Source organism: Crotalus tigris, unplaced genomic scaffold (genome assembly GCF_016545835.1).
Source record: "Crotalus tigris isolate CLP2741 ecotype Arizona unplaced genomic scaffold, ASM1654583v1 scf7180000017950.1190679, whole genome shotgun sequence".
Lineage (NCBI taxonomy): Eukaryota > Metazoa > Chordata > Lepidosauria > Squamata > Viperidae > Crotalus > Crotalus tigris.
The window spans coordinates 770,526-792,959 of NW_024096740.1; the positions used below are offsets into that span (position 1 = coordinate 770,526).

Here is a 22,434-nt window from a genome sequence, read left to right on the forward strand (position 1 = left end):
TTGAGCGAGGTGGGGGGGATGGGTTCGGAGAGCATCTTAATTCTTCTCAACCCGTTTTGTTTTTTTCTATATGCTTATTTAAAGCATTTTAGGGCATCGTTCAGCAAAAAAGGATCCCAGGGCAATAGACCTACAGTCAGTGGTGGGATTCAAATTCACAACCAGTTCTCTGTGTGGATGCCACTTCCGGAAGTCCGTTCTGGGCCCGGGCAACAAAAAAATCAGCTACCGCTTCTGCCAAAGTGGTGCAAACTGGCTGAATCCCACCCCTTTTTACAGTCAGTAAAAAGCTACAGGTAGTCCTTGACTTATGACCACAATTGAGTCCAAAATTTCCGTTCGCTAAGCAAACCTATTTGTCAGTTGAGCCAGCTATGTATCTGCCTGGCCACAGCTGTTCAGCAGTTAGTAACCCGGTTGTAAAGTGAACGTGGCTTTCCCATTGATTTTGTTTGTCAGAGGGTGGCCAAAGGGGATCCCGTGATCCCAGGACACCACAGCCGTTGTAAATATGAGTCAGTTGCCCACTAGGTGGCATTTTGATCACACGGCCCTGGGGATGCTGCAGAGGCCGTAAGGGTAAAACACGGTCCTAAGTCACATCTTTTCCTGTGCTGTTGTAACTTCAAACGGTCACTAAATGAACTGTTGTAAGTTGAGGACTATCTGTATTGTTATTTTTTTTAAGGTTTGTTTTTTTTTATGGTGCGAAAAGGTCCCCCTCGGGAAGAAACTAGGAAGAAATTTGCGATTGTCTTTAAATTCCACGCAGCTTCGGAAAACGCCTCAGGACGTCTGTTCTTGGGGCTGCCTCGTTTGAAAACAAAAGCACACACACACACACACACACACACACACACACACACACACACACAACATCTAGCTCTCGGCCACTAAGGAAGTAAGGTTGTGAATTATGGATCTGTTTTGGTGAAATTGTACAGCGTGACTCGGCCTGTATTAGCGCAAATGTCCGTTTTGCAGTAATCTTGGCTCTTGACAAGAGCAAACGTTTCGGTCAAAAAATCTCTTTAAAGTTGCACAAAATCTACGCAGAAATAACGTTACTTAATACACACACGCGCCGTGCATTTCACCTGTACGTGTGTCTACCATTTGCTTAGCGTACAGCAAGGCTCTTCAAACTTGGCCCTTTTATGACTTGTGGACTTCAACTCCCAGAATTCTGGGAGTTGAAGTCCACGAGTCATAAAAGAGCCAAGGTGGCCTACCTCTGGTCTAAGGGCTATTCTAAGTGTTATTTATATAGCCTAGGGCAGGTGTAGGCCATCTTGGCTCTTTTATGACTTGTGGACTTCAACTCCCAGAATTCCTGAGCCAGTACTGAGCCTGAGACTGTTATTGACTACAATGACAGTCCATTAAAAATTTCCGTTGCCAAACCTTTTGTCAGAGCTATGTTCTGCCTGGCCACAGCTGTGGAAGTTAGTACAGGTAGTAAGCGAACTGGCTTCCCCCTTGTCAGAAGGCCGCAAAAGGGGATCTCGTCACCCAGGACACCACAGCCGCGTAAATACGAACCAGTTGCCAAGCAGGTGGCTTTTGATCACGTGACCCTGGGGATGCTGCAAGGCCGTAAGGAAAAAACAGGTCCTAAGTCACATTTTTCCTGTGCTGTTGTAACTTCAAACGGTCACTAAATGAACTGTTGTAAGTCAAGGACTATGGCTGTATTGTTATTCTGTTTTTAAGGTTTGTTTTTTCCTTTATGGTGCGAGAGATCCAACGGTCCCCCTCGGGAAATAGAAATTTGCTAGGTGCGAAGAAATTTGCGAATTCATAATGAACAATTGAGTCACTTAATGAATTTGCATTCCACGGTCAGGACGTCACGACTCTTGGAAACCTTTCATCAAGCCTGCTCAGGCAGGTTACGGACAAATGGCTATCCAGTCTCTTCTTAAAAACTTCCAGTGTTGGAACATTCACCGCTTCTGGAGGCAAGTTGTTCCACTGATTAATTGTTCTAGCTGTCAGGAAGTTTCGTTCTAGGTATCAGGTGTCCTTGACTCCCTCGCAGCCCCTGAGATGTTGGAAGACTGCTACCATGGGTGACATATCCAATTCCATCAGCCTTTCCTTATATGTGTAACAGGTAGGCTTCCTTACAGCCATAAGTCAAGGACTACCTGTAATTGCACGTAGATAGGGCGGAAGTAGTGGACAATCACTTAAAATGTTCGGCAGCAGCCAGATCATACAATCCTGGCTAGAATCGAAACCCCCGCTTTATAAATTCTTAGTAAGGCCTCACCTGTAAGGATCCAGTTTTGGTCACCACATTACTGTTGAGCTTTGGAAAGTGCTAACGATTAAGGCCTGGACACTAGTCTACTACACGACAGCAGCATTCCCATATTTGCTGCCACAAAGAAGAAGGGGGTCACTCCAAAGCGCCTGAAGGAGGACCAACCTAGTCTGGAATTCTTCCGGACACCCCTGTCCGAATGCTCCAAGCATGGCGAAATCCAAGCTTTTATTGAGATCTGGGGAGACACATCTGTACAGCGTGCCCTCTTCTCAAACTACCGGACCGTCTCTCAGTTCCAATGGATCTCGAGCCAGATGAAGGCCCGGGGCTACGACCGGAATTGGCTCAACCGGGTCGTGAACCAGTTCCTGCGCGTCGAGCAAGATCTGGTCGCAGATCCGGCATCAGGCTGTTCGCGGAGGTAGAAGGCTTCAGGCGAAGAAGCAGGCGAAGCCTCAGCTTCGCTTGTCCATCGCCCGGCTCAGGTTTGTGCTCCTTCCATGCTTTCTCCATCCTTCCTTTCTTTTTTTTCCTTCACTCATTGGCTCTCCTGTGTATGCAAGGCCATCTTTTTAGTTGCACAAAATCTACGCAGAAATAACGTTACTTAATACACACACGCGCCGTGCATTTCACCTGTACGTGTGTCTACCATTTGCTTAGCGTACAGCAAGGCTCTTCAAACTTGGCCCTTTTATGACTTGTGGACTTCAACTCCCAGAATTCTGGGAGTTGAAGTCCACGAGTCATAAAAGAGCCAAGGTGGCCTACCTCTGGTCTAAGGGCTATTCTAAGTGTTATTTATATAGCCTAGGGCAGGTGTAGGCCATCTTGGCTCTTTTATGACTCGTGGACTCCAACTCCCAGAATTCCTGAGCCAGCCGTACTGAGGGGAAAGGGAGAGGTTTCCAAGCTGAGCCAGGCTGGCTCAGGAATTCTGGGAGTTGAAGTCCACCAGTCATAAAAGAGCCAAGATGGCCTAGTTTGAAGGCGCCTGGTGTACGGCTATTTGTGCCATCTTCAACAACGACCCCCGTCGAGCCTAACGTTTTCATTGCTAAACGAGACAGTCATTAAGTGAGTTTCTTGCCCCGTTTTACAGCCTTCCTCGCCAGGGCTGTTGGGTGAATCAGCACAGTTGTGGAAGTTAGTGACAGGATAGTTCAGCGAATCTGGCTTCCCCCTTGTCAGAAGGCCGCAAAAGGGGGATCTCGTCACACACACACACACACACAAGCGCGCGACCACCCTAAATACGAACCAGTTGCCAAGCATCTGCTTGTAAATCACGTGACCCTGGGGATGCTGCAACGGTCGTGTGAAAAAACAGTCCTAAGTCGCATTTTTCAGTACCGTCGTTAACTTTGAACGGTCACTAAATGCACTGTTGTAAGTCAAGGACTGTCTCTGGTTGTAAATGGCGACTTGCCAGAACTGAAGATTTTTGAAAGGGACACGTGTCAAAAATGCCTCTGTTCTACTTGATTTTAGTTAGATTTATATCCCACTTTTTGTTCAGGGGTGTACAAGTAGTCCTCAGCTTAAAGACCGCTCACTCAAAGTTACGGCAGACCTCCCCGGGATTATTTATGTCCTGGTTCCAGAGATCCAACGGTCACTTCCTGTCACATGACCATACTTCAGGCATTCGGCAAATAGGCTGTGTATACGGCCATTTGCAGCATTCTGCAGTCGTGCGACCGTGTTTTACAACATTTTTGCCCCAAATTGGCATTGGATTGCTTTTTTTTTTTTAACCAGAATGCCTCATAATGAACAATTGAGTCACTTAATGACTGCATTTGCAGAAAAAGCTGTAAAATCAGGTCGGTCACATTGGTCATCCATTTTATGGACGTCACGACTTATAATAATAATTAACTTGGAAGGGACCTTGGAGGTCATCAAGTCCAACCCCCTGCTCAGGCAGGTTACCCTACACCATTTCGGACAAATGGCTATCCAGTCTCTTCTTAAAAACTTCCAGTGTTGGAACATTCACCGCTTCTGGAGGCAAGTTGTTCCACTGATTAATTGTTCTAGCTGTCAGGAAGTTTCTCCTTAGTTCTAGGTTGCTTCTCTCCTTGGTTGGTTTCCATCCGTTGCTTCTTGTCCTGCCCTCAGGTGTCTTGGAAAATAGCTTGACTCCCTCTTCTTTGTGGCAGCCCCTGAGATGTTGGAAGACTGCTACCATGTCCCCCCTGGTCCTTCTCTTCATTAAACTAGACATATCCAATTCCATCAGCCTTTCCTTATATGTGTAACAGGTAGGCTTCCTTACAGCCATAAGTCAAGGACTACCTGTAATTGCACGAGGTAGATAGGGCGGAAGTAGTGGACAATCACTTAAAATGTGAGCCCGCCGTGTGCGGCAGCAGCCAGAAAAGCTCATACAATCCTGGGTTGTGTAAACAGAGGCATAGAATCGAAACTGTGTGAAGCATTAGTCCCGCTTTATAAATTCTTAGTAAGGCCTCACCTGTAATATAGGATCCAGTTTTGGTCACCACATTACAAAAAAAAAAAATGTTGAGACTTTGGGGGGAAAGTGCAAAGAAGAGTAACTAAGATTAAGGCCTGGAGAGTAAAATATGTGAAGAATAGTTGCAGGATTTGAGTTTGGCTAGTCTAGAGAGAAGAAAGACTAGGGGGGACACGACAGCAGCATTCCCATATTTGAGAGGCTGCCACAAAGAAGAAGGGGGTCAAATTATTCTCCAAAGCGCCTGAAGGAGGACAAGAAACAACGGATGGAAACTAGTCAAGAAGAGAAGCAACCTGGAATTAAGGAGAAACTTCCTAACAGGACAATTAACGAGTGGAACGACCTGCCTCCAGAAGTGGTGAATGCTCCAACACTGGAAGTTTTAAAGAAGAGACTGGACAGCCATTTGTCTGAAATGGTATAGGGTCTCCTGCTTGAGCATTCACCGCTTCTGGAGGCAGGTTGTTCCACTGGTTAATTGTTCTGTCAGGAAGTTTCTCCTTAGTTCTAGGTTGTTTCTCTCCTTGGTTAGTTTCCATCCGTTGCTTCTTGTCCTGCCTTCAGGCGCTTTGGAGAATAGCTTGACTCCCTCTTCTTTGGGGCAGCCCCTGAGATATTGGAACACTCCTATCATATCCCCCCTCGTCCTTCTCTTCATTAGACTAGACATACCCAATTCTAGCAGCCGCTCCTTATATGTTTTAGCCTCCAGTCCCCTGACGATCTTTGTCACTCTTCTCTGTACTCTTTCTAGAGTCTGAACACTGGAAGTTTTTAAGAAGAAACTGGACAGCCATTTGTCCAAAATGCTATAGGGTTTCCTGCCTGAGCAGGGGGTTGGACTAGATGACCTCCAAGGACCCTTCCAATTTTACTATTATTATTATTATAACTTCTGTAGCTCAATGGAGACTAGATGTGGGGTCTCTCTGCCCCTAACCCTGCCCCCAAACTGCTCCTCTGGCTCAGTGTGGAATACAATATCAATTTCTGCACCTCTTATTCAGCACATTCTTCGCTATTCAGTCCAGGGCTGCTTTTCGACCTTAACAATTTGAAGGTGTGTGGGTTTAGCTAAATAGCATAGCTAAATAGCTGCCTGGGGAATTCTGGGAGTTGAACTCTCCCCATCTTAAAGTTGGCACGGTTGAGAAACCCTGCTATGCACTTCCTAACCGAGTAGGCTAAGAGCAATGGAACGCCGACCGCTTTTATTCTAGAACAGACGTGTTGCTTACCTTTGGCCCAATCCTTCATTCAGAGCTAGTTAATGCGAGCTTTCCCTGACCGGTTCCAAAACTTCATCTTGGGCTGACGGAATAAACCCAGGTCTGAAATGTCTGAGGGACAACACCTTGCGTCTTTCCCAATTTTGTTTAACACAATTAATAACAACAACAACAACAACAATAATAGAGTTGGAAGGGACCTTGGAGGTCATCTAGTCCAACCCCCTGCTCAGGCAGGAAACCCTATACCAGGGGTAGGCTGCCTTGACTCTTTTATGATTCGTGGACTTCAACTCCCAGAATTCCTGAGCCAGCCATGCTGAGGGGAAAGGGAGAGGTTTCCAAGCTGAGCCATGCTGGCTCAGAAATTCTGGGAGTTGAAGTCCACGAGTCATAAAAGAGCCAAGGTTGCCTACCTAGGCCTAGGCTGCTTTCTGACACGTGGACTTCAACTCCCAGAATTCCTGAGCCAACTTGGCTCAGCTTGGAAACCTCTCTTTCCCCTCAGCATGGCTGGCTCAGGAATTCTGGGAGTTGAAGTCCAAGAGTCATAAAAGAACCAAGGTGGCCAACCCCTGACCTAGATCCATTTCAGACAAATGGCTGTCCAATTTCTTCATTCATTTCAATATCTTCCAAATGACTAAACTGTACAGACAGTTCTTGACTTTTCACTGTGATGGAGCCCGTCCATTATCATCATGAGTCATGATGCTTGTAAAGGAGGTCATCGGCCTGATTTTATGACCTGATTTTATGACTCTGGTTGTTAAATGAACACCATACTTACTAACGCTACAGTCATCAAATCCATCCTTTGCTGTGGGACTTTTTTTTTTTTTTTGCCAAAAACCAGATATAAACCCCGGGTTCTGTCAAAAATGTCATAAATTGAGGTCCTGTGATCATGGGAGGACTGCAAATGGCCGTAGACACAAAATGGCTACCCGGCATCAAAACGGGGCACCCTGCCGTTGGAACGGCAGAATTGGGTTGTAAGTACCTTTTGTGGGTCCGTCGTAACTTCAAACGGTTGCTAAGCCGCTGGTCATAAAGCTGAGGACTAGCTGTATAGGTTTATCATCCTGTTTAGGCTATGCACTTCCTATAAAGGAAATTTGGAAGAGAATATTTGTAGCCCAGGGTTGAACTCCGAGGGTCTCTGTGGCTCTCTGAACTTGGTGGTTTTCTTGTAGACGTTTCATTACCCAACTTGGGAACATCCTCGCTGCTAACAACATCATCCAGCACTGATAATGTTACCTAGTTGGGTAATGAAATGTCCGAAGAAAACCACCAAACTCAAGAGACTGTATTGTTTGCCATGCCGCTTATCCGAGGGCAGGGGTAGGCAACCTTGGCTCTTTTATGACTCGTGGACTTCAACTCCCAGAATTCCTGCGCCACCATGGCTCAGCTTGGAAACCTGTCCCTTTCCCCTCAGCATGGCTGGCTCAGGAATTCTGGGAGTTGAAGTCCACGAGTCATAAAAGAGCCAAGACTGCCTACCCCTGTCCTAGGGCCTTCCACTTCTTTCGGACTCTTTCCGCGATATCCTTTTTAAAAACCCAGCCAAAGGAAGCAGCTGCATTCATGCAGCCACACCTAGTTGCGTGTTTTTTGTTTTTTTTCCTTGATAAAGCCAGGAAAGGGCTGATGCTTTCACGTGCAGGTACGAGTCTCTGCCCGAGCTCCACGCTCGGCCCTTTTAAGACGCTTGTGTTTTCTCCCTTCCTCCCTCAGGAAGCCAAAAGCCGCCGCTGACCATCCCTGAACGGATGAGAAACCTTCGCAAGGCTCCGCAGGAAAGGAGAGCAGACGTCGGTCCCTCCCGAGGTGGAATTGGGGACTCTGCGGCAAGAAGCCCTCTCCAGGACCCGGCCTTGCCAGGGTCCCGCAAGGCCAAGCCGGCCCCCTCGAGTGAAATCGAGAAGGCGTGGGAAGAGTGCGAAAGGAAGGCGGTGGAGAAGCTGGAAGGCTACTTACGAGAGAAAGGCTGGAAACTTCAGACGGCGCATTCAAGCCAGACTGGGATCCTCCAGGATGTCTTGTCCATCGTGTGTAAAGGCCGCACGGCTGCGTCTCTGCCCGTTCTTACGTCTCCTGTCCAAGGGCCCCCCCTTTCTTCCCAGACGCCTCCTTCTGAAGTATCGACAGAGTCTCGAATCTCATCGGAGGCGGGCAAGGACTCAGCAACTTCTTCGCCGCCTCCTTCTCTTCCTCCTCTTTCTCTCTCTTCTCAGGGGGGTTTGTCGGACCGAAGCATTCGCCTGAAAAGGAAGCGTTCCCTCCCGGCCCGCTTTCAGTGCTGACCATGCTTTATTTCCCTTTCGGATCGCGCGTTAGCCGGTTAGTCGGATCTCACACACACACACACACACACACCGTCCTTTGGGTTTTGGGCTTGTGTCTTTGGCGCTTCCCTCTTTTCTTTACACTGGTGGAATCGAAGGAAGGGTGGTGTTTGATGCTGGCTTCCCCAGGAGGAAATAAAACCGTGATAAACGAAACTTTATTTCTTGTTTGGGGCACAATGAGGTGTTTGGGGGGGGGGGTGTGTCGGTAATTTCCTGACAGGACAGGACAACCTTCCCAGATTCTAGGCAGAGTGTCGGGATCAGCTCTGAGGTTCTGTTAATTTTTTTTATTATTTTTTTAAGTTTACTGAATTTATACGCCATCAAACTCCCAGTGAGTTTGGGTGGTATAATTTGCCTTTTTTTTTTTAACGGTCAGCATAAGGAGCATAACTGGTTTAACTGCAGTTACAAGTAGACCAGGGGTCTTCAAACTTGGCAACTTTTGTGGACTTCAACTCCCAGAATTCCTCAGCCAGCCCTGAGGGCTGACTGTGAAATTCTGGGAGTTGAAGTCCACAGGTCTTAAAAGTTGCCAAGTTTGAAGACCCCTGCAGTAGACAAATAACATTCTGTAAATCTGCTTTCCTGATACCAGGTAAATCAGGTTAATATCAGAGACTCTTGAAAACTGGCGACTCCTGATCGTCTTCAACTTACAGCCACTCGTTTAGCGACCGCTCAAAGTGACAACGGCACCGAAATGGTGACTTGCAAACGGTCCCCCTCCTACAATCTTTGCAGCATCTCCATCCCCCTCCTACAATCTTTGCAGCATCTCCACGTGATCAAACTTGGCAACTAGTGTGTATTTTGTGATGGTGGCTGCATCCTGATGGCCAAGTATGACTTTCCCAGAGGGCTTCCGATGAGCAAAGCTGAGGCGGGAAACCAGATTCATTTAACGACTTCACGATTCTCCGAACAGCCGTGGCAAAAACATTACAAATCGGCCACAACTCCCTTAACTGTCTTGTTTAGCTGTGAATATTCTGGCCCCAATTGTGATCCTAAGGTGAGGGCTTACCTGGAGCTGGGTGGTTCTCAGTCCTGAATGTTTTTCCTCCATTTTCCCCCGAAATGAATTACTAGCTTCCCTATACCAGGGTAGGCAGCCTTGGCTCTTTTATGACTCGTGGACTTCAACTCCCAGAATTCCTGAGCCAGCACGGCTCAGCATGGAAACCTCTCCCTTTCCCCTCAGCACGGCTGGCTCAGGAATTCTGGGAGTTGGTCCACGAGTCATAAAAGAGCCAAGGTGGCCTACACCTGCGCTATACGCCAGGAGTCAGCCATTTTTTTAGCCTGTAAAGCAGTGGTTCTCAATCTTTCTAATACCGCGACTCCATAATACAGTTCCCCATGTTGTGGTGACCCCCAACCACTTATACATCATCGGGTGCCAGGGGCATGGCCAAAGAAAAGGGGAAAAAAATGGCGGACAGCCTTGTTTGGCGACCCCTGTGAAATGGTTGTTCGACCCCAAATGGGGTCCCGACCCACAGGTTGAGAACCACTGCTGTAAAGGACCAGATCCTGTCCCTCCTCTGCATTCATGGGCACATCTGGCAGACCCACCAGCCAAGGGCCACGGCAGCTGTTGGATGGTGCCACTTCACCAGCAATAATAGCAGGCCCCATCCCTCACCTGGGACCTCAGGCCTGACTCTGCCACCTGCCTGCCCAGAAGCTTATCTCACAGGGCACGCACAAACAGGCAGGGTGGATTTGGCCCATGGGCCAAGCTTTTCCGAACCCCGCTATAGTCAACGGAGGCACCTTCCACCTTTGTGAACCGATGGGATTTCTGAACACAGGTAGTCCTCAGCTTTGACATAGAATAGAGCTGGAAGGGACCTTGGAGGTCTTCTAGTCCAGCCCCCTGCTCGAGCAGGAGAACCTATACCAGGTGTAGGCAACCTTGGCTCTTTTATGACTTTTATTCCTGAGCCAGTGTGCCTCAGCTTGGAAACCTCTCCCTTTCCCCTCAGCATGCCTGGCTCAGGAATTCTGGGAGTTGAAGTCCATGAGTCATAAAAGGGCCAAGTTTGAAGACCCCTATTGTAGGTCATCTAGCCCAGGGGTAGGCAACCTTGGCTCTTTTATGACTCGTGGACTTCAACTCCCAGAATTCCTAAGCCAGCCATGCTGAGGGGAAAGGGAGAGGTGTCCAAGCTGAGGCACGCTGGCTCAGGAATAAAAGTCATAAAAGAGCCAAGGTTGCCTACCCCTGGCCTATACCATTTCAGACAGGTGGCTTACAACAGTTCCATTTAGTGATGGTGCAAAGTCACAGTGCTAAAAAATGTGTCTTGTGACCATTTTTCCCAGTTAGGACCGTTGCAGCATCCCCATGGTCATGTGATCAAAATTCGGATGCTTGGCAACTGACTTGTACTTACGACGGTTGCAGTGTCCCGGGGTCACGTGATCCCCTTTTGCGACCTTCTGACAAGTAAGAGTCAAAGGGGAAGTCAGATTCACTTACCAACCCTGTTATCAACCTAATAAGTGATTCACTTAACCACCGGGGCAAGGAAGCTCGTAAAATGGGGCCAAATTCACTTAACAACTGTCTCTCTTAGCAACGTGAATTCTGGTCTCCAGTTTCTTAAATCGAGAAGGACCTGTACTTAATGACAGCGGCAGCATCCTGAGGCCACCTTTGTCACCTTCACAGGGAACTTCCACCTCGCTTAGCAACAGAAAGTTTGGGCTCCGTTGTCACAAATTGCGGCCTACCTATACTAGCTAAGGGTACTTGCTGTTTGCCTAGCTATCATCAGATTGTTGTTGTTGTTGTTTTCAAAATGACCTCTGCGGATCCCTAGGGATCCCCCAGGACCTGAATGGGACCAAAGGCAAAAAAAAAAAAAGACCTCTGTAAATAAATTCTTGGTCCCTTGTGAAGAGTTTTCCCCTTTTCGTCACTGACATAGCAGGGAAAGGCAGGCCTTGTCAGCCATTTCAGAAGACCCATTCCCCTTTAATCAGAGGTTTTCTTTTGCTAAACATTTATGGAGGTTTTCAGTCATCCGGGTCGTGGCTGTCCCAAAGATGCTTTTTCAGGAGGCAACTGGACTTTCTTGTTGTTTTTTTTGAAGACATTTCGCTTCTCATCCAACAAGCTTCTTCAGCTCTGACTGGGTTCTCTTCCGTTGCTTAATAAGGAGAAGCTTCCATGAGCTGAAAAGATTTGAATAATTTGCTCTGATTGTATCTCTGGAAGGCATATTGTTCCTCTGAAGTTACTGATCAATGATGCACAGGTATAGTATAGGGGGTACCTTGCTCAATAGTAGTGACTGTGAGAGGGATCTCGGAGTCCTAGTGGACAATCACTTAAATATGAGACAGCAGTGTGCTGCAGCTGCCAAAAAAGCCAACATAGTGGTAGGCTGCATTAACAGGGATAGAATCAAGATCATGTGAAGTATTAATATCACTTTACAATGCCTTGGTAAGGCCACACTTGGAATACTGCATCCAGGTTTGGTCACCACGGTGTAAATAATTATAATAATAATAATAATGATAAAGTTGGAAGGGACCTTGGAGGTCATCTAGTCCAATCCCCTGCTCAGGCAGGAAACCCTATAGCATTATGGACAAATGGCTGTCCAGTTTCTTCTTAAAAACTTCCAGTGTTGAGACTCTAGAAAGAGTACAGAGAAGAGTGACAAAGATCATCAGGGGAATGGAGGCTAAAACATATAAGGAGCGGCTGCTAGAATTGGGTATGTCTAGTCTAATGAAGAGAAGGACGAGGGGGGACTTGATAGCAGTGTTCCAATATCTCAGGGGTTGCCCCAAAGAAGAGGGAGTCAAGCTATTCTCCAAAGCGCCTAAAGGCAGGACAAGAAGCAACGGGTGGAAACTAATCAAGGAGAGAAGCAACCTAGAACTAAGGAGAAACTTCCTGACAGTTAGAACAATTAACCAGTGGAACAACCTGCCTCCAGAAGCTGTGAATGCTCCAACACTGGAAGTTTTTAAGAAGAGACTGGACAGCCATTTGTCTGAAATGGTATAGGGTTTCCTGTCTGAGCAGGGAGTTGGACTAGATGACCTCCAAGGTCCCTTCCAACTTTATTATTATTATCTGAGAATCTTTCTGGATTCACTGGCTCAGATACAATTCCACTGGGGGGGGGAGGAGGAGGAGGCCAGCGCCTCCATGCTCATCCTTATTACTACTAGAGTAGACCAATGTTCCTGAAACTTGGCAAATTTAAGATGTGTGGACTTCAACTCCCAGAATTCCCCAGCCTGGACTAGACTATTGCAATACAGGTAGTTTTTGACTTAATGACCATGATTAAGCCCCATATTTTTGTTGCTAAGTGAAACAGTTCTTAAGTGCCCCATTTTATGACCTTTTGGGCCACAGTTGTTAGTGAACCACTACTGTTGTCAGTAACTTGATTGTTAAGTACTAATAAAGGAGAATATTGGTAGTTCAGGATTGACATGAGGGGTCCTTGGTGCTCTCTGAGCTTGCTTGTTTTCTTGCAGACGTTTCGTCACCCTAACTAGGTGACATCATCAGTTCTGGACTTAAATGATTGTTGTGAATATGGCTTCCCCTCCCCCCCAATCTGGCTTGTGAGAAGGTCACAAAAGGGGTCACACGATCCCAGAAGACACTGCAACCGTCGCAAACACGAGTCAGTTGCCAATCCAAATTTTGATCACGTGGCCATGGAGATACCGCCCTAGCCATAAGGGCGAACGGCGGTCATAAATCACTTTATTTCAGTGTGCTTTTCGCTTTGAATGGGTCACTAAGTGAAATGTTGTAAGTCGAGGACTAAGCAGCCCGCTTTGCATCAGTATATCTCAACCTCAGCTACTTTTAAAGGTGGGCGGACGTCAACTCCCAGAATCCCTCAGCCGGCGTGCTTTTGGCAAGTTTTTTTTGGCAAGCGGATCGCTGTGTTTATCTGGTACCAGCATTTTGGGGCGTTGAATTGGCTCTCGGGAATAATTCTTGTCACAATTCAACATGCCGCTTATCACCTTTAAAGCCCTGTCAGGTATTTCCTCCACATGGAACCAGCCCATCCTATGCATTCCTCCCAATGGAGTGCCTTCTGGTGTGGAACAGTCTCCTTCCCCCCCCCCAAAAAAACCCCTCGGTTGGTACCTTCCCTGGCATCTTTCCTTAGGGCTGGACAGCATCTCCCAGGGTCACGTGATTGACATTCGGATGCTTGACAACTATTTCATATTATTATTAATAATAAAGTTGGAAGGGACCTTGGAAGTCATCTAATCCAACCCCCTGCTCAGGCAGGAAACCCTACACCATTTCGGACAAATGGCTGTCCAGTCTCTTCTTAAAAACGTCCAGTGTTGGAGCATTCGCTGCTTCTGGAGGCCGGTTGTTCCACTGGTTACTTGTTCTAACTGTCAGGAAGTTTCTCCTTAGTTCTAGGTTGCTTCTCTCCTTGATTAGTTTCCATCCGTTGCTTCTTGTCCTGCCTTCAGGCGCTTTGGAGAATAACTTGACTCCTTCCTTTCTTTCTTTCTTTCTTTCTTTCTTTCCTTTCTTTCTTTCTTTCTTTCTTTCTTTCTTTCTTTCTTTCTTTCTTTCTTTCTTTCTTTCTTTCTTTCTTTCTTTCTTTCTTTCTTCTCTCTCCTTATCTTCCTTCTGTGGCAACCTAAATTATCCACAGTACAGGTAGTCCTCAAAGAACAGTGGTTGTCTTCAAATCGCACTAAGCCAGGGGTAGGCCACCTTGGCTCTTTTGTGACTCATGGACATCAACTCCCAGAATTCCTGAGCCAGCCATGCTGAGGGGAAAGGGAGAGGTTTCCAAGCTGAGCCATGGCTGGCTCAGGAATTCTGGGAGTTGAAGTCCACGAGTCATAAAAGGGCCAAGGTTCCCTACCCCTGCTCTAAATACAAATGGCTGTCCAATCTCTTCTTAAAATCTTCTGGAGCATTCACATCTTCTGGAGGCAGGTAGTTACACTGGTTAATTGTTCTAACTGTCAGGAAGTTTCTCCTTAGTTCTAGGTTGCTTCTCTCCTTGATTAGTTTCCATCCGTTGCTTCTTGTCCTGCCTTCAGGCGCTTTGGAGAATAGCTTGACTCCCTCTTCTTTATGGCAGCCCCTGAGATACTGGAAGACTGCTATCATGTTCCCCCCTCGTCCATTAAACTAGACATACCCAATTCCAGCAACCGTTCCTTATATGTTTTAGCCTCCAGTCCCCTAATTATGGCGGTTGCTGTGTCCCCCCTCCCCCCCGGGGGTCATGTGATCCTCTTCTGAGACCTGACAACCAAAGTCCACGGGGGGAACCGTATTCACTCAACAACCCTTAACGAACGTGGCAAGGAAAGTCGTAAAACTGGGGCAAAACTCACTTAACAAATGTCTCAGCCATGTGAATTCTGGTCTCCATTTTCTTAAATCGAGGAGTACCTGCGCTGAATGACAGTGGTAGCATCCTGAGGTCACCTTTGTCACCTTCACAGGGAACGTCCCACAAGCAAACTCAACGTGGGAAGCCACATGGCCACCACAGGTCATAAAACTGGCCACGACTCGTTTAACGACGGCATCACTTAGCCATGGACGTTCTGGTCCTGATTGCGGTCAAAAGTCGAGGATTAACCTGTAAAAAAAAGATCACTTCCGTAGGTCCTTTCCGGAAGAAAATCCTGGATTTTGGTAGACTGGGGACAGCTCTTTTATTTTTCTCTTTAAATTCATCTATAGATCGTTTGAAGGACTTTCAGTTATTTTGTGCAATTTTTTTCTTTACAAATGTTTTATTGTTTATTTACTTGCTCTATTTTGCTTGTTGTAAACTGCCTGTAGTTGTCCTTGATTAGGCCAGTATGCAAACATGATAAACACAAAAATATCCACACGCGTCGCCCTTCAGTCACTTTGTGAATTTCTGAAACGAGGTTTGTGCAGGGATATCAGAAAGTTCTAGATCACGGGTAGGCAACCTTGGCTCTTTGATGACTTGTGGACTTCAACTCCCAGAATTCCTGAGCCAGCATGGCTCAGCTTGGGAACTTCTCCCTTTCTCCTCAGCATGGCTGGCTCAGGAATTCTGGGAGTTGAAGTCCACGAGTCATGAAAGAGCCAAGGTTGCCTACCCCTGTTCTAGACTGACGGTTGTCACTCTGCAGCCAACGCACCGCCCCTTTTTGTGAAGGTCTCAGTGTCACATAGATGTAAAACATTGCGCTTGATCATACGGCCACTCATTTAATTTATTAGCTTGAGGGGGGGTCACCTGATTCCAGATCCCCCTGTGGGTAGCTCCCAATATGAAAACTTAATGTGGCACAAATAAATAAATGAAACCATGTGCAACGGAACATATTACAAGAACATCCTAACGGGAGGCCTGAAAGAACCATAATGGTGGTTAGGTTGACCGCCATCTTGTCTTTTTGGATCTTCACCCCCACCTTTTGACAAGATTTGCTTTCAGACAAGGCTAGAACAGTACAGGCGGTCCCCAACTTACAACAGTTCACTTAGTGACCGTTCAAAGTTACAACGCTGCTGAAAAAAGTTTTTCACATTTAGGATCCTTGTAGCCTCCCATATGATCATCTGGTCAAAATTGAGATGCTTGGCAACCGACTCACATTTATGACCGTTGCGATGTTCCAAGGTCATATGATCACCCTTTGCAACCTATTGACAAGCAAAATCAACAGGGAAGTCAGACTCACTTAACCACCGTGTGACTAACTTATCAACTGCGGTGATTCACTTAACAACAGTGGCAAGAAAGGTCATAAAATGGGACACAGCTCACAAGTGTCTTATATAACAACAGAAATTTTGGGCTCAGTTGTGGTCATAAGTTGAGAACGACCTGTATCTTTAACACTTGACAACTTGAAAATTTGTGGACTTCAACTCCTAGAATTCTCCAGCCTGCATAAATAGAATGTGTGGGGATACTTCCAGCACCATGTAAGTTAATATCTTCTAGCAGCGTCTTTTGTTGTCAGGTCCGACTCTGTGCCACTCTTTGGCTATTCCTGCAGAGGACACCAAGTTGGCAGGAATAGCCAACACTCAGAAGACAGGCTTAGGATACAGGAGGATCTGGACGAACACTGGGTGCTATCTAACAATGAAATTCAGTGGTGAAAAAAGTAAGGTTTTACATTTAGGCAAGAAAAACCAAATGCACAGGTATAGTATAGGGGGTACCTTGCTCAATAGTAGTAACTGTGAGAGGGACCTCGGAGTCCTAGCGGACAATCACTTAAATATGAGCCAGCAGTGTGCTGCAGCTGCCAAAAAGGCCAACACAGTGCTAGGCTGCATTAACAGAGGGATAAAATCAAGATCACGTGAAGTTCTAATACCACTTTATAAGGCCTTGGTAAGACCAGCTTCGAATGCTGCACCCAGTTTTGGTCACCACGATGTAAAAAAGATGTTGAGACCCTAGAAAGAGTACAGAGAAGAGCAACAAAGATGATTAGGGGACTGGAGGCTAAAACATACAAGGAACAGTTGCTGTAATTGGGTATGTCTAGTTTAATGAAGAGAAGGACGAGGGGGGACATGATAGCTGTGTTCCAGTATCTCAGGGGCTGCCACAAAGAAGAGGGAGTCAAGCTATTCTCCAAAGCACATGAAGGCAGGACAAGGAGCAATGGATGGAAACTAATCAAGGAGAGAAGCAACCAAGAACTAAGGAGAAACTTCCTCACAGTTAGAACAATTAATTAGTGGAACAACCTGCCTCCAGAAGCTGTGAATGCTCCAACACTGGAAATTTTAAAGAAAAGACTGGACAGCCATTTGTCTGAAATGGTATTAGGGTCTCCTGCTTGATCAGGGGTTGGACTAGAAGACCTTCAAGGTCCCTTCCAACTCTGTTATTCTGTTGTTTTCTAAGGTTCTGCATTGACTTTGAGACGAACATTAAAGAGACAGTACTGAAATCCGTGTGAGCCTTGTTTCTTGACATTGCCCGGCGGAACTGAATTTTCTGCGGAAAAAAAAAATAAGACAATCCTAACTAACGGCCTATTTGCACTAATATATCATGCCTTGGTCTTCAGTTACATTCTGAATTTTTAATTTTGAATTTGTCCTGCTCTTGTTATGGAGCGTTTTCAGTGTCTTCAACCTTCTTTAGACTCGCAGGGGTTCTCAACCTTGGCAACTTTAAGAGTTGTGGACTTCAATTCCCAGAATTCCTCAGCCAGCAAAGCTGGCTGAGGAATTCTGGGAATTGAAGTCCACAAGTCTTAAAGTTGCCAAGGTTGAGAACCCCTGCTAGAGCAAGGGTGCCGCCTGCCCCCCCCCCCCACTGGGGAAAACAGTCAAAATAGACAAAGGCAGCAGAATAAAAATAAAGTGCCTTGCAAATTTTTTCTATCCTTGCCAAGTTGTACACGTTGGTATACGTGGGCTGCTCTGGAGTCGATCTACCTGCAGATTTTGCCAAAAGGTATCGCTCAGCCCTGTATTGAAAGTACAAGCACTTACAATGCTTCATTTAGTGACTGCTCGAAGTTACAACGCTACTGGGAAAAGTGGCTTATGACCGTGTTTCACACTTATGACCGTCACAGCATGGCTACACGATCAAAATCCAGACTCTTGGCAACGGACTCATATTTATGACGGCTGCAGTGTCCCGAGTTCCTGGGATCCGTTTTTGTGATTTTCTGACAAGGAAAGTCGATGGGGAAAGACAGATTCATTTAACGCCCGGGTGACTAACAACTGTTGTGATTCACTTAGCGTATATAATAAATCTGCCTTTTGTTTTAAAGTGCCCAGAAATGCTGTTTTTCCTCCAACAAAACAGTACTGCTCTTCAAGAGATTCTCAGCACATACAAGCCGTTCTCAGGCTTACAACTGTGATAGAGCACAAAATTTCGATTGTAAGTCACAATGGTCTTACGTCGAGGCACCCAGTCGACTGGACTTGATTTTGCAACCATTTTGCAGCAGTTGTTTATTTATAATTTATAATAATAATGTTGGAAGGGACCTTGGAGACCATCTAGTCTAACCCCCTGCTCAGGCAGGAAACCCTATACCATTTCAGACAAATGGTTGTCCAGGCTCTTCTTAAAAACTTCCAGTGTTGGAGCATTCACCGCTTCTGGAGGCAGGTTGATCCACTGGTTAATTGTTCTCACTGTCAGGAAGTTTCTCCTTAGTTCTAAGTTGTTTCTCTCCTGGATTAGTTTCCATCCGTTGCTTCTTGTCCTGCCTTCAGGTGCTTTGGAGAATAGCTTGACTCCCTCTTGTTTGTGGCAGCCCCTGAGATACTGGAATCCTGCTATCATGTCCCCCCTCGTCCTTCTCTTCATTAAACTAGACATGCCCAATTCTAGCAACCATTCTTTATATGTTTTAGCCTCCAGTCCCCTAATCATCTTTGCTGCTCTTCTCTGTACTCTTTCTAGAGTCTCAGCATCTTTTTTACATCGTGGTGACCAAACCAATTGTTAAGTGAATACATATTCGTTAAGCAAATCAACATAGTCTTATGGCCATTTTTTGCTGGAATTCAGCCTAAAAGGCTGGAAAACTGCAAAAAGGGTCCTAAATCACATTCATGTGAATGCAGAATGCAGGCGTTGTGGTAGTGGAGTGGTTACAGTGCAATATTGTAGGCTGACTCTGCCCAAAAGCCAGTTCAATCCTGACGGGCTCAAAGTTGTCTCAGCTTTCCATCCTTCCGAGGTTGGTAAAATTAGGACACAGACTGTTGGGGGGGGGGCATATGCTAATATTGTAAACCGCTCAGAGTGTGCGATAAAGTACTGTGAAGTGGTATATAAGTCTAAGGCAGGGGTAGGCAACCTTGGCTCTTTTATGACTCGTGGACTTCAACTCCAGAATTCCTGAGCCAGTGTGGCTCAGCTTGGAAACCTCTCCCTTTCCCCTCAGCATGGCTGGCTCAGGAATTCTGGGAATTGAAGTCCACGAATCGTAAAAGAGCCAAGGTTGCCTAGCCCTGATCTAAGGGCTATTCCTAGAATGCTGCAACCGGTCATAAAAGTGCCCAAGAATCTGAAACGCGATCATGATTGTGAAGATATGTGCAGCAGTCAGAAGGAATCAGGTCTTAAGTAACTCTTGGGGGCAATCCATTGTAACTTTCAACACTTAGCAATAGCAATAGTACTTAAGATTTATATACTGCTCCATAGTGCTTGACAGCACTGAGTAGTTTACAAACATCAGCCTGTTGTCCTCCACATTTTACCGACCTCAGAAAGATGAGTCAACCTTGAATCCATCAGGTTTGAACTACAGGCTGTGGGCAGAGTCTCAGTCCGCAATACTGCCTTCTAACCACTGCACCCTCAGGGCTCCTTAATAACAGTTGCTAAGCGACTGGTCATTAAGGGAAGATTACCTGTACTTGGTATAATTCCACAATATGAGATGTAAGCAAACATTTCCAGGTATGTCTGGCACAACTTAAGGCGATTCCCTTTTGACTTTTAATTACTGCGTTCCGAATCCCTAAATAAAAACGCGTATCACGTAACCAGATTGTGGACCAAAAAAAAAAGATTATAGGAAAGAGACAACCAGATTCAGACAAAAATTCATCTCTGTCTCCCCCTTCAGGTGACGAGACGAGGCCCTGGATGCAACTGAAGAGCTCCCAGATGGAAGGAGAGACGGAGATACTGACCGAATTCTCACCATGGAATATTCCTGCAACGACAGCCGTTCTCGAGCAAAGCTGCGAGCCCAGCATGGAACAGGGGAAGATGCCGTTAGATGCAGATCCCAGAGAGGCTTTAGAAAATTTTATCGCCCTCTGCAGTGAAACCTCTGAACTGCAGTCTATGGCAGAAGAACCTTTAGTTTCAGACTATTGTAGAAAATACCACTACAAACCAGGGTTTGTGATGACATATCCTGGTGAGGACCCCTCTGAGTGTCCAATGTGGGTGGAAAACGGCCAACAAGAATCTTGTCCGAGAATTCAAACAGAGGGAAAGCCCTTTGGATGTCCCGAATGCGGGAAATGTTTCCGGCAGAAAGAAAATTTAATGCACCATCAGCAGTTGCATGCGATCGAGATGCCCCACGAGTACCCCGATATTGGAAAAATATTCCAGCAAAGAGAAGATTTGTTGAGGGGCCTCCGGGCAGGGAAGAGACTCTATGAATGTCCTGAGTGCGGGAAAAACTTTCCTACCCGGGAAACTTTGATAAGGCATGTGAGAATCCACACCGGAGAGAGACCCTTCGAATGTCCTCAGTGTGGCCAGTTCTTCCGACAGCGAGCCCATTTGATACGCCATCAGAGGATCCACACGGGAGAAAGACCGTACACGTGTCCCGAGTGCGGGAGAAGCTTCTCTCGGCGCGACAGCTTGATTGATCATCAAAGGAAGCACGTCAACGAGAAACCTTATCAGTGTCTGGAATGCGGGAAAAGCTTTTGCCACAAAGGGGCTCTGCTGAAGCACCAGCGAGTCCACGTGACAACAATTGTAGTCTGAAAACCTCCGCACCCTGTAGACAAAACTTAATTGCAACTGTTTTGTGTTTGTCCTTTGTTCTGATTAAACATTACCTAGACAACACGAGTCTCTGGTGCACTATCTAAGAAAACGAAAGCCAATTGACTAGCGTTGTAATTAAGCTTTAGGGAAGTTGGGCATTGTACGAGTTACACTGGCTAGATTTTTTTCCCTTTGAATTTGATTTTATTTAGTATGGCTGTTATGGTTCCAACATATGAAACTCTTCAAAGAACTTCGAGGTATTGTTTACCTTAAACAGCTCGAGAAAAGATTCTTTAAGGTAAACGATGCCTCGAAGTTCTTTGAAGAGTTTCATATGCGGGAACCATAACATTAAGCCAAGATCTGAATTCTTCTCCCCTCAGCACATAGATCAAAGCACAATTCACTCCTACAACTAACAGTCGTAAATCACATTCTCCAATTAGTTTGAAATGCTGACTTTCCGCCCAGTTCTTTCTCCCGCCATGCCTTTAACATCTCTTATTAAGATATTGTTATGTCTACTAACTAGTTCCCATCACATTCCTCCCCCCTCCCTTCAGCACATCTAATTCTAAGTGTGAAGCATTAGTTGGGAAAAAGTTTGCATCTCCATATGTTGTCAAAGCAAGAACATCCAATGTTAGCAGCGTTAACAATGCATACGTTTGTCAGAGAGATCTACACTTTTCAGAGTAGTCATGACAGCCTAATTGCTAGTTCAGTGGTGGCAAACCTTTGGCACTGGTGCCAGAGGCAGCACTCGGAGCTCTCTCTGTGGGCACACGTGCCGTTGCCCCAGCCTTGCCTCCCCCTGTGACCCCCCTCACCAGCAGCCCCCCTGGAGGAGAGTCGCCCCCAAGCGTGGCCCATGCAGAACAGCGCAGTCAAGGACATGGCAGCTAGGCAGCGTAGACAAGACTCTACTCTCAGGCCTCTCACGCACAGTTGATGCTGCAGGGCGTGGGGAGAGGGCATGGCCACCATGGTGCTGCTGGGCTGCCTGGGGAATCTGCGGCGGGCCCTGGAGACAGTGAGTGGCCCTGCAGGTGGGTGGAGTGGAGGCAGGGCAGGTGGTGGAGCGGGGGCGGGGCCAGTTTTTGGGCACTCGGTCTCTATAATGTCATATGGTCTTTGCATGGGATCCACCCAAATTCCTAATCAAATCTTGTCTGGCGTGGATTGTGCCCTAACAATCGAGGATCTGATTATGTCAGATTTCCACCATGATGCCAAAAATAGAAATGGGAATCTTTTAGGTTTGTATATTTTTGTGAGGCTGAAACTCACTGTCACATCCCTGATCACATTGGTGAATTTCAGTCAGGCAGCCTAACTGCAGAGATGAACTTTTGAAATATTTGAGAAAATAACATAGGGACTATTTGAAACTGATTTTCGAACGCTTTTCAAAACGATGTTCTGAGCTGAATTCAGGAAAACGTTACAGATGAAAAAGGATTCAGAATATTTTGGATTACATTTTCCGCAACAGTATTTCCTGATTTTATTTCTGTCAGACTCTCATGTTTTGTTTTTTTTAAAAAACGTGCCAAGGAAAGGTATTGCTTTGATTTTTTTTCTCTCTCAAGCT

At 46.3% G+C, this 22,434-nt stretch overlaps 1 protein-coding gene across 4 annotated transcripts in view; it reads left to right on the forward strand.

Annotated features, from left to right (window-relative positions):
• Nucleotides 1-20,916, forward strand: part of LOC120308827 (zinc finger protein 436-like) — a 46,675-nt gene extending 25,759 nt beyond the window's left edge. For 2 of the 4 annotated variants that reach the window (XM_039345363.1, XM_039345362.1), the window contains exon 7: nucleotides 19,948-20,916. In XM_039345363.1, coding sequence (XP_039201297.1) covers nucleotides 19,948-20,834 — 887 coding nt within the window. In that variant the 3' untranslated portion in view covers nucleotides 20,835-20,916. Of the gene's footprint in view, nucleotides 1-7,729; nucleotides 8,773-19,947 lie in introns of those variants that run through there. The other 2 variants (XM_039345365.1, XM_039345364.1) reach the window with 2 other exon arrangements.
• The last annotated feature ends 1,518 nt before the right edge of the window (nucleotides 20,917-22,434 follow it).